Here is a 15,395-nt window from a genome sequence, read left to right as displayed (position 1 = left end):
CCAACAGAAGATACTCGTGGTTATGCGACTATTTTGCATTACACTGGGTCTGCTCTGCGCCTCAGAAGGAGTCTTGATGCCTGTTACCAGGTGAGTAAGCTTCCCAGTCGCCTGCACTGGTCCCTGGCCTCTTTGGAAGAGCTCAGGGAGAGGATGGAAGGTGTTTGTGTGAGTGTGTGTGTGTGGGGGGGTTATGTGATTTTTCTAACTCAGGTACAAAGTTAAACCGCTCCGTTTTCAGAGTGCACTTGGATGTCATTGTCATCTCACAGACACCGTGATTCGCTGCAGTGAATCGATGTATAACACAGCACAGAAAGATGAGACAGAACTGGGTTTCCATTTTAACACAATGCCATGAGCTTCTTAGTGGTCGTCCTTTGGAATTTCTGGTCCTTGGGAGCATCTTTCTTCCACGAGTTATGTTAAAAAAGTTACTTTAGGTTTCATTAAAGCACTACCACACTGCACATAATTTATGTACATAAATGTACATAAAAGAAAGATGTACATTCTTTGGAGCGTTAAGTCAAAATACTGATCTAGATACATTGAAATGCTTCTCTGTCTGATCCAGTTCTTAATTCCCTGTGAATCAGCATATAAATTCTGAACTGTATTTACAGTACAATGTTGCTGGCATTTCATTGTTTTGTCATGAAACATTATGCTGCTGTTGTAACTCTGGGGGCTCTTCTGCTGCCGAGAGAACTCTCTCATCAGATGTCATCGTTAAGGCTTTGACAGGAAAGCTCAACCCAGGAAAACAGGAAAAGGGTTATTCTAAGAAATAAACAAGACACAATACTGTTTATGTCTTTCTTTTGGGGGGTTTCTGCTTATTTTCTAGTTTTCTAACTGATGTACAGAACTAGAAAATACTTGATGACAAGTAGTGTTCGTATAAAAAAGAGAGGGTCTACTGTCTGGCATAACAATTATTGATGCTTTTCCTCCAGGAATGTGGCATCATGTATTAAGGCAATTTGCTCTATGAAGGCTCATCTTACTATTGGAAAGCTAACAAACACAAAAGGAGGTTTATAATTATTTACAGTAAGTGCCTGCCTGATTAGGACAAGAAAAAAGACAATATTAACAGTAACATTGTTAATATTGCTGTAGTCAATTAAAGTGTTTAAAAAGCAGGGTGTCAAATTGTATTTAATTTGCAGTTAAATGTTTCAGTTAGTGTTCTCACAGGACAAACAATAATGAATAATCTTTATTTGCATTTTGCATTGGCTGCATGTAATTCCAATGACCCTACATTCTTTTGCATGAGCTTTTCCAAAGAGCGGGGAAGTGGAGGTGGCTGAGTTAGGGTCTTGTGACAGCTCTGTCCATCAGGCATGGTCTCCCTAACAGTGCAGTTGGCACTACCAGTCATCTGTTCCTCTTTACTGCAGTACAGCTGTTCACAGTCTGCAGGAATCACAGTATCAACACTCTGCACTTGGGCAGCTGACAACAGCGAAAGGCCACAGGCAAAACAAAACTTGTTTGTCCTTACAGGTTAACACAAGTGGATTCCTTAACAAAAATACAGTAGATTACAGTGGTCACAGCGGGTCACTCTGGGATCAGAGACGGACATTGTAACACAGAAAAAGTATTTGATAATCCAAAACTGACATAGAACAAAATAGCAAAATGACTTGGTGTTCAGTTGCCCGTTCATTAAAAGGAGAAGCTAAAAAATTAGTGCAATGGGAGCTAAGAATTGAGCAAGCTGAGACTTGACCGAACTTAGCTATGCCTCTGCAGTGCAGAAGTGTGTAAAAAGGGCCTCTATTTCCTGTGTGTCTTCTGTGCTTACAAAGCTGTCAGCTATCCTGATGAAGAAATCTAATCAGATGGAAGGCAGCAGTGCTGAGTCACAACTTGGGAATGTATAAAAACACTTTGCAGGTTTAGAAGAATACATCCACCATTAACAAACAGATTAGCACCAGACAAAAGAGACACACACAGCAGGGAGCCTGAGTTTGAAAACCAGGACACAAGGAAAGGGCCACACAGAGAGGCTTTAGAGCTTGAGGGAGCTGCTTGTAAGAGCGCACCCAGGGCAAAACGAAATGCCATGAAATGAACAGTGACAGTGCTGAATCAATCGCCGCAGAGATGAAACATGCTGGACAATGCTCAAACCAAAGGCCTGTCCTTTAAGACCAATTGGACGTTCAGCAGCTGGGGGGTTAGCACAAAGCTCTCTGCCTCTAGCAAACATGTTGAGGGGGGTTATCAAATCAAGAGAGTACCATCCCAAGACAGCTGAAGGAGAAGTTCGGCGCACATGACCTCAAGCTGTGTCCACAGGACGTGGAGGCAAAAACTGCAAAGCAGTACGAATGGATTTGTATGCGAGAAAAAGAAGAAAAACAGGAAGAAATTGCATTTTAGAGAGCTCTCGCCCTCAGTACGCTCCTGGGTGACACACGGCACCCATTCAGCAGGAGACGTGAGAAACTTAAGAGGGACATTTCCGGAAAGCCCAAGACTGTAGCCCAAATTGGCATTTAGCCAGGACACCAGCGTTAACAGCCCTACTGTGAGCTCCTACCACAGGATCCTTAATAACCAAGTAGTCTGGACCTTGGCTGAAAGTGTGATCAGGAGGAAGGCCCCTCCTAAAGCGGGTGTTCCCTGTCGCCCTGCTGGGTCATTAGTCTGGAGATTCTCATGCAGGCTGGAGAGCGCCACCTACTGAGCTACCAACACCACTTACAGCAGCACCCTGATTTTTCCTATGTGTCCCATCCCCGTACTAACCAGGCCCAGCTATGCATGCTTTCTGAAATAAATAAAATATATAAATTATACATGATGCATAAGATAAACTGTATCAAGTTGGGCAGCATGGTGGTGCAGTAATTAGCATTGCAATCTCACAGTGCTGGGCCCTGGGTTCAATCCCAGACCTGGGGTGCTGTCTGTACCCTTAACTTGAGGATTTCAACAGCTTACGGATACTTGAACCAACTCTACATTTCGTACCAAAAATATTTCTAGCCTCTGCAAGTGTTTCCACTCGTCACTCTGTGTGGGAGTGATGCGGGTGTGCGCGCATTTCAGCTGCAGTCATACCGAGAACTTGTGGAGAACCTGCTGCTGATGAGACAGAGCAAAGACATTTACTAAAACACTCGGGGTGGAATCTGGTATGAAAACAGAACAATTTATTTTGTGGCGCTATGACAGGGGTATATTGTTTCTGAAAATGCAGCTGTAGCACAAAAATATATATATAGAATATAGAATATAGAACAATCACAGGCACAGATATGTGACAGCATTTCACCTTCAGTCACAAATTAAGAATTCAACTTTAAATACAACAGTAGAGCAGAGCACTTGTCTTTGGAGGGATAGACGTGACGTTGCAGTAAAACGTCATGTTTTCGCAGTATTCCAACCCCAAAGATGTCCTTCAAGCCCTGTGGTTTATCACTTCACAGTGACATTGAGACAAAACACGGGATTTGAAACTCCCCCTTAATTTTTGTTTTGTTATTTTTTCCTTCCGAGCCCAAACTCTTTTCCCGGAAGAAGAGGTGCTGTGGCTGTTTTCACTGAAATAGAAACTTGTGCCATCAGGACATGTTGCTTCCTGCTGAGTTTCAGATTTTTCTCTGACGCCTTAGTCACAGGCCTCTGTGATACCTCGTTAGATGCTGTTGCCTACTTTAAAACAACAACAACAACAACAACAACAACAACAACAAACAAAACATTTTTCAAAATAAAATAAAGAATATTATTTTCGTTCAACTTTTGTAATAATAAGGGTTTTTTTAATGGTAAGCAATTGAATCATTCTCTGTGTTACACAGATTATTAGATTTTTCAGCGGTTGTGCTTTTGTCGTTTGGTCAGATTACAGGCTAATGTAAAATTTAAAAATGCACCTCGATTCTACTGAACAAAAATAATGTTGTGATACTAAGAAAATTTAAGAAGCACCGTACAGAAGAGGGGACTACAGGTCTGCAGGTACCGTGAATACATCTACTGGACCTCCTTGGCATCTCGTGAAACTCTCGTTTTAAAACTACATTTCCCAGACATCTTAGCTCATAAAGGTGCCTCACCTCAGTATGCAGTCATACTCGAGCCAGGTAGACTCACACCTTCTTTGCTCTGTTTCCCCCTATTATGACTGTAGAGAAGGAGGAATAAAGATCGCACTGAACTCAACGAGCTGTGGCGAAGGCGCTTCCCTGGTAAGGTGACTTAATTTTATTAATTTTAATTGATTTTCTTCACCACATTTAATAGACTCGTGTACGTCTTGATTGTGGAGAAACCTTGTCCGCATAGGTTAATTTTTTCACAAAAATAAAGGTAGTGGGAGGAACCGACCAAAGTTCTCGCAATAAACCATCGAGTATCCTGTTTCATAATACCAAACCTTACATGCCAGAATACAATTTAAAACGAATCTGCACTTCAGATTAAACACTCTGGCTCACAGACACACGCGAAAGAGCACATTAGTACAGGAAAACTGGGGAAAAAAGAATACACAATCTGAAATGTGATTAAAGAATACGAAGCTCGGTACACTACTTGTGACAGGCTACCCCTCAGTTTTGTAACGAGACTGAGATTTAAGAGATTTTGATCCTGCTAACACAATCCGGCGTGGTGCGTTAATAATACCAAGCGGAAAAAGGGATTATTAATTTTACCCAGGCAGTAGACCAGGCAGTATTTCTTCCCTTGGAAAGTATCAGGAGGGACGCTATGCCACATTGTTATTGTTAGATTCTTTTTTACGTTTTTTAAACTAGCTGAATTTTAATTTAACACAGCGGCTATAGCTATTGTTACAGGTCAGTTTTCCACACTCCTCTGGCATTATTCCTAAAACACTGTGATCATGTGGTTATAGAAGTGACATTTAAAGTGCAGCTGTTTCTCCCAAATCTCCCAGACTGTTAATAATTGTCGCTTTATGTAAATTTAACAGAGCTCTAGAAAAGGAGCGCCGCGCAGTATTCAAGTACTCCAGCATTCCGTTTGATGTCAAATATTTTGAAACATAACATATATTAAGATATAAAATCCGGATTAACAGACGGGAAACTTGTTTAAAGTATATTTTTGGTTCGCCCTTTAAAAACGTTCCAAAAGCTGCAGCTACAGTCACTGTAAGTAGTTCTAGCGTGTGTTTTGCATTGTTGACAGAGCCATATGGTTGATTAAACATATGGATAGTTTAGTGTGGTAAAATCGCGGTTTATGTATCGTTATTCCTCTGAAAGGGACAGATACGAGTGTATTGTGATTCAGATTAGGGGCGGGACAGAAGACAATTGAGGACTGAGGCGAAGTTATGTCGTTCGATTGCAAAGATTCACCGATTCTCGATCGATGCCGCTTTAAAAGATCCCTTTTTTCTGTCTTTTTGCACCACGCTTTTTGATCGACAATGCAGACATTGATTTAAAGTAGCTGCAGTGCCTGTTACAGCAGTTCGAGAAAACATACATTGGAAAATGGGGAAATAAAACAACAACAGGGAACGCATGCATTTAATAATAAAGAATAGGGTTATACCATTGCCCAGCAACTCGACCGTAAGGACAACTTCTGCAAGTTCGCCGACTCGGGGTGTGATCGGTCGGTAAAGGCAATATCCAATATAAAAAGGAACAAAACACGGAGTGTGTTTACAGCTTCCAGGGTTGTTTTTTGAACAGTTTAAAAAGCTTGCCAACAAATATCCCGCAACATTTCTTCTATATTGCTACCCCCTGCAGAAGCGGTGGTCTGTGCTTGGTGCTTACCTCCCGTCCAGAAGAGCTCAAACTTCGGAGAGATCGTGAAAGCCGGTTGTGCATCAAGATAAAGTTTTGTTACGGCACTTGGAGGTGAGTCTGCAGTCAGAAGAGTTTATACACGCAGTGCTACTTGTGTTTCATGGTCGGTGTCTTGTAAGTCTTAGTACTGTCATATACGCGAATCGATACCTTTATGTTATTATTTTTTAAACCTCATACAACAAATTATTCCGCCATAGGGTACTAACAGGACAAATCGCACTTAGAGATTAGGAGATTACTACCCTTGCTTTTATAATTACGTGCGTTGACGCTCGTTTTCTTGTGTATAAATATAGGAGCCCAGTTCGACCGGGCGATGACTGTAAACCTTGAATGGTTTTCACACGGGGTGTTTAAAAACTACAGCCCCGGGGCAGTTCCGCAATCCATGCCCGAGTCTGCTGGAGTCAAACTGGCTGTCATTGAAAGAAACTGCAATGCATGCAGTTAGTAAAGATAACACCACCACAAAGGGACCTTAGGCTGACGTTTTGGGAATGTGTGTTTCACATACGTGTTAGGGCTTTATGGAAGCAAACGCATCATTAGAAAAATAATGAAGGGTTGCATTTTTAAAGAGCGTGGGAGAATCTCTTTTCCGGCTTGCATGCTCAATGGACTAAGAGAGGTCGTTTAGTGGGGGGCTAGTTCTTTTGTAAGTGAACTCCAGCTGACTCTTGAAGTCTCAAGTGTAGTAAGAAGACTCCAAGTCTCCAGTCGCCGGCTCCGTGGAAGCGGTCGTGCTGCGAAACCCACAGTTCCCACCAGAAAGCCGTGTCTGCGCTGTGCATAGGGGTGCAACACTCCCGTTTCAAACGTGTCAGGACACCTGATTTAGAAATATGGTGGCATTAGCTGCTAATATATTTAGACTTCTACCTCTGTGAACCACTTGAACGGCTCTCTAGACGTTCATGAGATGGCTGCAGAAAACCAGCCAGGGAGCATCCAAATGAAGCTATAAATCCCATACACCTGGAAACTGGACTGGACAGCTGGAAATACCAATGGGCAGTCCATGTGGCTGGTTCAGGCCAGTGATGAAACTATACTTTGTCTTGTCCTGTAGCTGGGGTGCACAGCCCACTCACAGCTGTAGAGAACAATCAGTGCCGTTGATTGTAATCAGGGGATTAGCTGCTGTGGCCAAATATGTAATGTGACAGTTGCTGGGTCGAATCACAATGTGTTGTCATTTGGTTTGATCTCTATTATACGTTAGACTAAAAACAGAATGCTGCAAAAAAATATCGCACAGCAACGTAATTACAGACTCATACGCAGGTGTTCTACTATCGCTTGAGGTCTTGCACTTGAGAATTATTTTGTGATGGGTACAGTAGTTAAAACTGAATATTCTTTCCTAGTTAATTTTCTCTGAAGGCATTTTGACTTTCCAGACGAGTCCTTGACAGTCTCTGAAATTGGCTAGAGAGCGTGGGAGGAATTTCAAAGGATATCCTCAGGGCAGGCTTGAATTTCCCCCCTCAGCCGTGGACAGGTGTCAGTAAATGGGTGTCGGCTGAAAGCTATGCGCTCCAGTGCTTTGCAAAAGCAAAGCCTCACAGATGAGTAACTGGGGACACACCTTCTTAGAGTCCCAATCCAGAACAGCTTCACAATCTATAATAACAACATCATCAGGCTTCCAAACAAGAGGAAGACATTTGCCCCATTGGACGTTAGTAACCAGTTAGTCCAAGGATGCCAGCCATTCCTGTGTAGCTTGTCCTATACTGCCCCCCACCCTTTGCATAAAGAAGTTCCTCCTGTTGTCAGGTTTAAAAGCACTTTCACATTGTGTCCACATGTGACCTCCGGTTCTCGTTTACCACTGTTGAAACTTGCTGGCTTTGAGGATTTTGAAAACCTGGATCATGCCCCACCGTAGTCTTCACTGCTTGAGGCTGAACAGGTTCAGCTCTTTCAGCTTTTACCCCTCCACCTGTGCAAACCTGGGAGAAACTTACTGTGCAACTGCGGAGAAGATGGAAGTTAAAACGTCTTGAGTACTTTTTCTTTCTGTGTTCAGATGATTTCAAATTGCTTTATGAAATGTAAGTGGTGCTCACGTGCTCTCTAGTTTTTTTTTTATTCCACAAATAATTAAACCATTAGTGTGGCAAGGTGAGAGTTAAATCAGCCTAGCACCTTAAAAATATCTTGGAGCGGTCCAGTGTCTACAGAAATTTTACAGTATGCCTAATTATAGAGCAGGGGATCGTTTAATTGAATCCATCTTTTCCTTTCTTTGTGTTTTCATCCAGGAACTGCACTATGGAAATTTGCTCAGGGGCCACTTAAGTTTTACTGACTAAATCTGACTTGGCTTGCATTGTCTTGTGAGGATTGCTGTGGACTGACCGCTAAATGCATGCTATCAAGTTGCTAACTTAGAAAGAGCCAAGTGTAACTTGCTGAAGCAACTAAAATGTCTTCCACTACCTTCTTAAGCCAAAGCTCAGATATTACTGTACTTGTACTGGTGTCATTGGTACACGGAAACAGATTTAAGCAGTATGTTGGAAAGGAAGAGATTTAATTGGAAACAGAAATGTATGGACAGTTTTATTTACTGCCAGCAGTAAAAAAGGTTTTATTAGAGAAACTGGTCTGTTTTCTTGCATCCCTCTTTAGTCTTTATCCAACAAACACAAATTAACATCAAGTGGCTCCTTCATTAATGTAATACTTTTGAATTCTCATGGAATTCTGAAAATATTATCTGGAGGATATTTACTGTATATCTCCTGGTGATTTAAAATGTGTTTATTGTGACTCCTAGAATTATTTTTATTTTAGTTTTCTACATTTTATTTTCATCATATTGTATTACATGTAGTGCCAAGACCAAGGATCAAGGTATTTGTTTCTGTAGTAAAGTACACATAGAGAACAAGGATGTATATACATCCTCCCCTGGTAAAAGCAGGCCATGTTTGTAAATGAAGGATATTTAGTGGTTTTGATTTCTGACACTGTGACAGGGCTTTCACAATGTGGTCTTAGTCCACAGTGCACAGCAGTCTTGGTGGTGGCAGCAAAATGAACTCTATTCTCCTGTAAGAGAAACTATGAACTGCCCAGAACACATCATAAAGCTGACATGCAGATTTATATTTTTTTATTAGAACAAGAGTTGCCGTCATTGATCTCTGAATATACATATTTTAAATGATATTTTTTAAGTCGGGGAATTAATATTTCTAGAGGCTTCACTGAATTCATACCGACGAGGTGCATAAGCTGTTGTGATGGGGATAGTTTATAACTCAGTGGAGGCTCAGATCAGCGCTGAGCTATTCCTTATTGTTATGCTTTCTGTTGTAAACAGTGAAGGAAAATGGCAACATTACCACAAGAAACTTGTTTTTTTTTTCTGTGAAGATGTGTTTTCGATGAAGGGCTGCCGGGCTGTGGGAACATATTTTCCAGCCCTTGGATGAGGGGGAGGATGAATAATCAGAGATGATGTAGAAGCCCTACAGACACCCTGTCCGTGGTGATGAAGTCAGGGAGCTGGAGGAGACCCAGATGATCTGTGGGAAGGAATAGTGGGTCTCTGTGAAGAGCTGCCTTTATAAATTATTTAAATTTCCATTGACATCACTGCAGAGCTGCAGACAAGTGATGGAAGAAGAAACTTACTATTTAGGAAGAAAGATCACCCTGTCTCCACCAAAGAATTACAGGCACAGAGCACTTAGACGTTTGTTTTCTTGAGGTTTGTTCTCCACAGTACATTGAGTTCAAGTTTCAAACGTATTACGCTTGAGTGTCTTCCTAAAGGTTTCTTTCTGTTTTCAAGGCATTAGAGGGCTAGAACAAACTATATCTGCGTCCATTCCATTTGTTAGCATAACTTTTCTTTTGCGTTGAATTTTGTTTTTTTTTAAATGGTTATTTCAAGCTTCGGCTTGTTCTTTTGGGTTGGCCTCTGATGTGGCTTTCAGATCGTGTCTCAGACTTCATTGTGTGCCTGATCTCATTCAAGATGCAAAATGAAACCATCCTGTTTTAATATGGATGTATTTATATACTCTAAACGTCTGGGTTGTGTTTGTTGTTGACAGAAATCGGAGACACAGAATTCAGTCTCTGCGGGTATTCTGTAGACTGCCTATACTGTGTGTTCTCCTCATTAAATTCCTCATAGCTTGTGAGTGTGTCGAGAGCATTTCGCCAGTGGTCTGTCTGCTTGGGTTATCTGCTGTGCAAGCTCCTCGACCCAGGAATGAAAGACTTCTCAAAGTTAGCGCACAGGGTGCAGCAAGATCACAGCTTGCCAGTGGACAGGGGTGTGTGACCAGCTCGTCTACCATGCCTGCAACACCCGGTTCCACATCTGCTTTTGACTAATTGCCTTCCTGTTGAAAGGAAATGAGTGTTGCACCATGCTGTTTTCCACGTTGGTAAAGCATTATTGTGCAGCATTCATGTGCACCCAAACTTCTTCTCTTTTCACGCTTCTGAAGGTAATTATGCTTAAGGTTTGTCCGCGTGCTGGATCATCTAGCCATTCCTTTCGTTAAGCACATGCTAGCAAGGAGATGACTGACTGAAAGCATGGCCATGCCTGCTTGCACAAAACTGAGCATTCCTTCTGTCTCCCCAGGTAACGGCGAGCATGACTGAAGAAAGGCAGCGATCTGATTGGACGAGGGAGCCCCTGCAGTAATCGCTGCCCTCCTGCGGTCACCCCGAGACAGATTGGTAGTGGGATGGCGAGGAAGGTCAGCTTCAGCGACTTGGAGGAAATGGAAGCTGCAATAGAGTGAGTCACAAATATTAAGTCTTTCATATCCCCCAGCACCCCTCCAATTCACTCCCCTAAATATCTGTCTAAAGTCTGTTTCTTTCGTGCATTACAGATTACTTTTATACAGTATACCCGCTCGCAGGAAGGAAAGAAATAAGATTGGCTATCAGACTTCTGCTTGGCCTGCCTTATCGATTGGCCGTGGGTACACAGTCAGTTACAACGCAGGACAGACTGCGATCAGGAGTGGGAGAGTCTCAGCTGTCTAATGTGACACTCTGCACTCTTGTTTTGCAGTTCATTTGCATGAGCGCCCATTAAATAGTAAAAATGTCTGTAATTGTCAGTCTATTATTATTCTCTGTCATTGTTCCCTGGGGAGCTCTGATCTTTTTTTAGGGTATGTATTCTGTCTCTGACGCAAAAGCAACTTTGTTTTAATCGATTTATCAAGTAACGCTTCAGAACAAGAAAAAAAAAACACCCAACAACAGCTTTGCATCCTCCCTCTCATTTTTTGTCAGTTTCTGTGTCAGTTCGTCTCTTGTCTAGACCTGCTCTCATTCCTAAACTCTTAAATTTCTTCCTTCATAGTGCCCCTGTGTCAGAGGCTGTCATCCACCTCTAAGAGTTGCCTTGGAGGGTTGGGGAGGGGGATGGGTTGATAAGTTTATCATGATGTTGCAGTTCACCACAGGAGGGAAATTTACACAGCAATTTAAACAGGGTTATGTTTTGCATTATAAGAATACAGATGTTGAAATCTTCCTTGAAAGCCGAAGAAAGTCTAACCCTGGTCCAGCCACCCATCTCATGACCTGCCTTATCTGCCACGTGCCACTGCATGTGTATGAACGGTAGGGCTGCATGTGTATGAACTGTGTCTACACGCTTGCTCAGTAAGGATTTTTTTCCTGTTTCCCTGCAGGAGTCCCTTAAGTCCCATGGACGAAAACCTTGTCCACGACTCCTTCAGCCAGCTGATCGAGGAGCAGAGCCACAGCATGGACGAGGAGGGTCAGGAGGTCATCGAGATGGATGACATTCTGGGGGAGGGGCGAGGTAACAGCGGGGGTTTTCCGAACTAATAATAAGTCAACGGAGCCTGTTGGAGGTTACCACAAGCCATGTGAGGTTGAATGCTTTAATCTTAATTAGGATGTCTTGGTCACTTAAGAAAAGCATTCAGTGTTTAAAGAGAACTCTGGACAATAATATCTGACTTGACGCGCTTCTTGTCCCAGGTTTTCGCTCTCCGTCTGAAAGGCCCCTGTTCTTTGGTCTCTTTATCTCAGATAATCCGGCCTACCTGTCCTCTCCGGCCCGGCACGGCAGGGATGAGCCGGGGGAGAGGGAGCTCCCCGTCACCGGGGGCGCGCGAGATGGGGACCCCCTGATGAGCGAGCACTTCTCCGCCGCCACTCTCAGGGTGCTGTCGGCCATGCCCAGCCGCACCATCGGTGAGTCCCGTCTGGCGGCGCGCCCGCGCCTCTTTTACGGGCTGAAGCGGCATCTGCGCTCGCCGCGCCGGCCTGTTACGCCGTTTAGGGCTGCGGAAATCTGCCTCCGGCCTGGGACCATCACTCCTGGACTGGCCTCGGTGCATTTGAAACGGACACCTGCTGTACGGGACGTCTCAGAAATAACTGGCGTGGAGAGTAGGGAGTAGAGGGGTACATGTGCGTTGGAATTTCTTATTCACGCTGATCTCCCAGGACATACACAATACACGGACAGCACCGCACGATGTAGACAGTGCATTGCAGACATAATAAATAATAAGAATGGGAACAATAAATATGTTGTGGGACAATAAATATGTAGTAGCGAGGAAGGAAAAAAAAAACATGGTAGACCATGCAAAAAGTGCATTGAGACCGAGGCGCTGCACAGTTAGCTGTTGAGGATGTACACTGCAGGAGGGTAGAGGTTGTTCTCAAGCCTAGTGGTCTGTGCTTTAATAGTGCGGTACTGCTTGCGTGACGGATTGTCCTTTGTTGCGACAGCGGATGGTGTGAATCTCACCAGTTGATGGTGTGAATCTCTTCAATTAATGGTAAGTCACGTGCTGTAATCCACTGTGCCGTTTCCACAACCCTTTGTAGAGCATCTCTGTCAGGCATGGTAGTATTGCTGTACCGCACAGTGATGCCATGAGGGAGGACACTCTCTAACTTTCTATGGTGCACCGGTAAAAGTTCAGGAGGAGCTGCTTCCCTATACCGCGTTTCTTTAAGCACCTGCAGAAAGTGCAGGTGCTGTTGTGCCTTTTTTAGACTGGCTACAGTGTTGTGTGACCAAGCCAAGCCGGTGGAGATCTGCAGGCTGAGGAACCTGAAGCAGCTGACGGTTTCCACTGCTGTGCCAACGATGAGATTGGGGCGCGATTCCCTCTGGGTTTCCCCGAGTCCACAATGAGTTCTTTTGTCTTGTTGACATTCAGGGCCACATTGTTATCAAGGCACCACAACAAGTGTCACTTGTTGTACGTGACACCGCAGGAGTAACTGAAAGCGGGGATAACGTTATCAGGAAAGCCACTACATTTCCACGATCCCAGCAAGATTGGTAATGGTCACTCACAAACACCCATGCATGATCATAACATAGGGCGCACATGACTGCAGCCAGCCTACAAAACTCACGGTATCGCTGCTGGAATTTGAGACACCATGGGGCTTGCACCTTATGTGTGTGCCTTCTCCCGGTGTTCTCTGGAAAATGGCCTTTTTCGTCACGGATTAAAATTGATCTTAAACCTTCATTGAACTGTGCTGCGACCTCTTGCGATGGCTGGCGGAATATTCACTTTGAGTAACGTGGTAGTACCACTGCAAATCCTAAACCAGCTGAGAGCAAGTGTAAGGATAGTTCCTGCTGCTCCTGGAATCCTGCAGGAATGGGATATTTGTTTTGTGCTCGTAGTTCCTTCGCATCTCTGACACCACGCCACTCAACTATATGTGCAGGACACTTTTAAACGGAATGCTGCTGAAAGTCCAGTGTTAAGATATTTCTCAAGGCATGAGGGCAGCTGGAGGTTGTGTGAAAGCAGAATTAAGTTGGTGAGGACTTGGCTTCACCAGCTTGGCTGAGGGCCAACCTCCTGGAGGTAGCATGGGGGTGGGACCCTCCTGCCCGGTGAAAAGGCGACCAAGGGGCAGTTGAGAAGGTGGAGACGAGCGAGGAAGAGGAGAGGGTGGTGTGTGGTATATATGGGAATCTGAGAAATTACATCAGGATTTGTTGTGGGTTATGGCAGCTGAGTTTAATCCGTCCCACTACCCTCATCCCCTCCTGAACCTTTGTCAGAACTCCATATATCTTTATAAATATATATATATAAGATGCATATATTATTCTTAAAACAAATCAGGATTTGTTTTGCTTGCAATCCATTGATGCCACACATTTTCTCCACACCACTCTTTGACTGACCTTGTGATCCTAACTCATTCTGTGGCAGATCTTGCACATGCCTGAGAAAACCACTTGGGGTCTTTAGGGATCTGTGGATCTGGATCAGACAGGATCAAGACAGGATCCTGCGTATTGGTCTTAGAATGATGAATCTTTGCAGATACATAGCTAAAAAAGATTGTGTTCCTCGTGTCTTTGGTTTAGGCCACCAGCTCTTGCAGTGCACATACTGTAGCAAGCTGTCTGAATACCATATTGATCACAGGGTGTGTTTTACAACATCAGCACTTTAAAATAACTTTTGACTAAGAGTGTATCTCAGTCTAAAAATATTTAATCACATGATTTTTATAAGTGTCAAATTTAAGTGAAACCTTAAGTTTCAGCAAGATAAAGATGATTTTTCAATATAGCAGGTTTTTACAAGCGTGGTGTGAAAAGCTGACTTAAGTTCGAGTTGCTGAAAAGGAAACATTCCTGTTCTGTCGGATCTATGGTCCAGCCCGTAACCTCCATTGCCTCCGTAACTTGAGACCCACTTAGAAATTTGGAGAAAGCAAAATTGTGATACATTGTAATGGTATTAAAATAAATGTAATGTTTAAAAAAAAAACTGCAATTTTTTTTTCGCAGTTCCCTGACAGTGGGTGTGTTCTAATCTGGTCTCTGTTCTAATCTGTTGCATTCATCTACCAGATGAAAATTCACCCTCAAGTCCCGTGGGCATAATTGTGAAGATGGGGGTGGGGAGGAGAAGTTAATGTTCTTACTTTTTTGATTTGTTCCAGGCCTAGGTTTGCTTATTTTGTGAAACCTGCTGCCTGTGACGTTTTACTCCCTACAGCAATGAACTTCTGCATATGTGCTGCTTGTTGCCTGTTTCAGGCATGCAGGACTATTGCATGGCATTGCTGCAGAGGGCTCTTCTCTGCCTCACCTATGCATTAGTTCATCTTCCGCTGGCACTGCTGCTGTCTGGCAGAATCGGCTTTCAGTGTCAAAAGCAACTTCCTTCTGCAAAAGGTCTTATTGTGGTGGGAACATTTCGGGATCTCCCGTATAACGCACAGTGTGTCAGACCTGCTTATACACATCAGCTCCCTCGATATCCTCATGGGCTTTGGTTTTCTGCCCTCGATCTTTTGTGTTTTGAGAATGTGTCTGTCAAGAGCTTCAGCAAAGGAGCTCTGGGGAGAATCCAGCTGGTGTCACGGACTCCATGGGTCAAGCCCTCTAATAATTTCCAGATGCTTCTGACTTGGGAGTGTCTTTCCCCTGCAAGAGCATGGAAAAATCCGGGGTTGCGGTACAGGAGCCTGCTGCTGGTGGTGGTGGTGGGGTCATAGCTACGCAACAGCACTTTGCACAGGCTCTTCAGGAGTCTAATC

At 43.6% G+C, this 15,395-nt stretch overlaps 1 protein-coding gene across 3 annotated transcripts in view; it reads left to right on the top strand.

Moving 5' to 3' along the window:
• Positions 1–3: 3 nt before the first annotated feature.
• The window catches only part of tmc6b (transmembrane channel-like 6b), a 29,896-nt gene continuing 14,504 nt past the window's right edge, over positions 4–15,395 (top strand). The window contains exons 1-6 of one of the 3 annotated variants that reach the window (XM_015356430.2): positions 4–90; positions 4,166–4,223; positions 5,766–5,876; positions 10,444–10,602; positions 11,516–11,649; positions 11,883–12,047. In XM_015356430.2, the coding sequence (XP_015211916.1) occupies positions 10,550–10,602; positions 11,516–11,649; positions 11,883–12,047 (352 nt within the window). In that variant the 5' untranslated portion in view covers positions 4–90; positions 4,166–4,223; positions 5,766–5,876; positions 10,444–10,549. Of the gene's footprint in view, positions 91–4,165; positions 4,229–5,074; positions 5,154–5,765; positions 5,877–10,443; positions 10,603–11,515; positions 11,650–11,882; positions 12,048–15,395 lie in introns of those variants that run through there. The other 2 variants (XM_015356431.2, XM_006635407.3) reach the window with 2 other exon arrangements.

This window comes from Lepisosteus oculatus, chromosome 9 (genome assembly GCF_040954835.1).
Source record: "Lepisosteus oculatus isolate fLepOcu1 chromosome 9, fLepOcu1.hap2, whole genome shotgun sequence".
NCBI lineage: Eukaryota > Metazoa > Chordata > Actinopteri > Semionotiformes > Lepisosteidae > Lepisosteus > Lepisosteus oculatus.
Note: the sequence above shows the minus strand (reverse complement) of the source record. Positions and strands in the feature narration are given on the sequence as shown.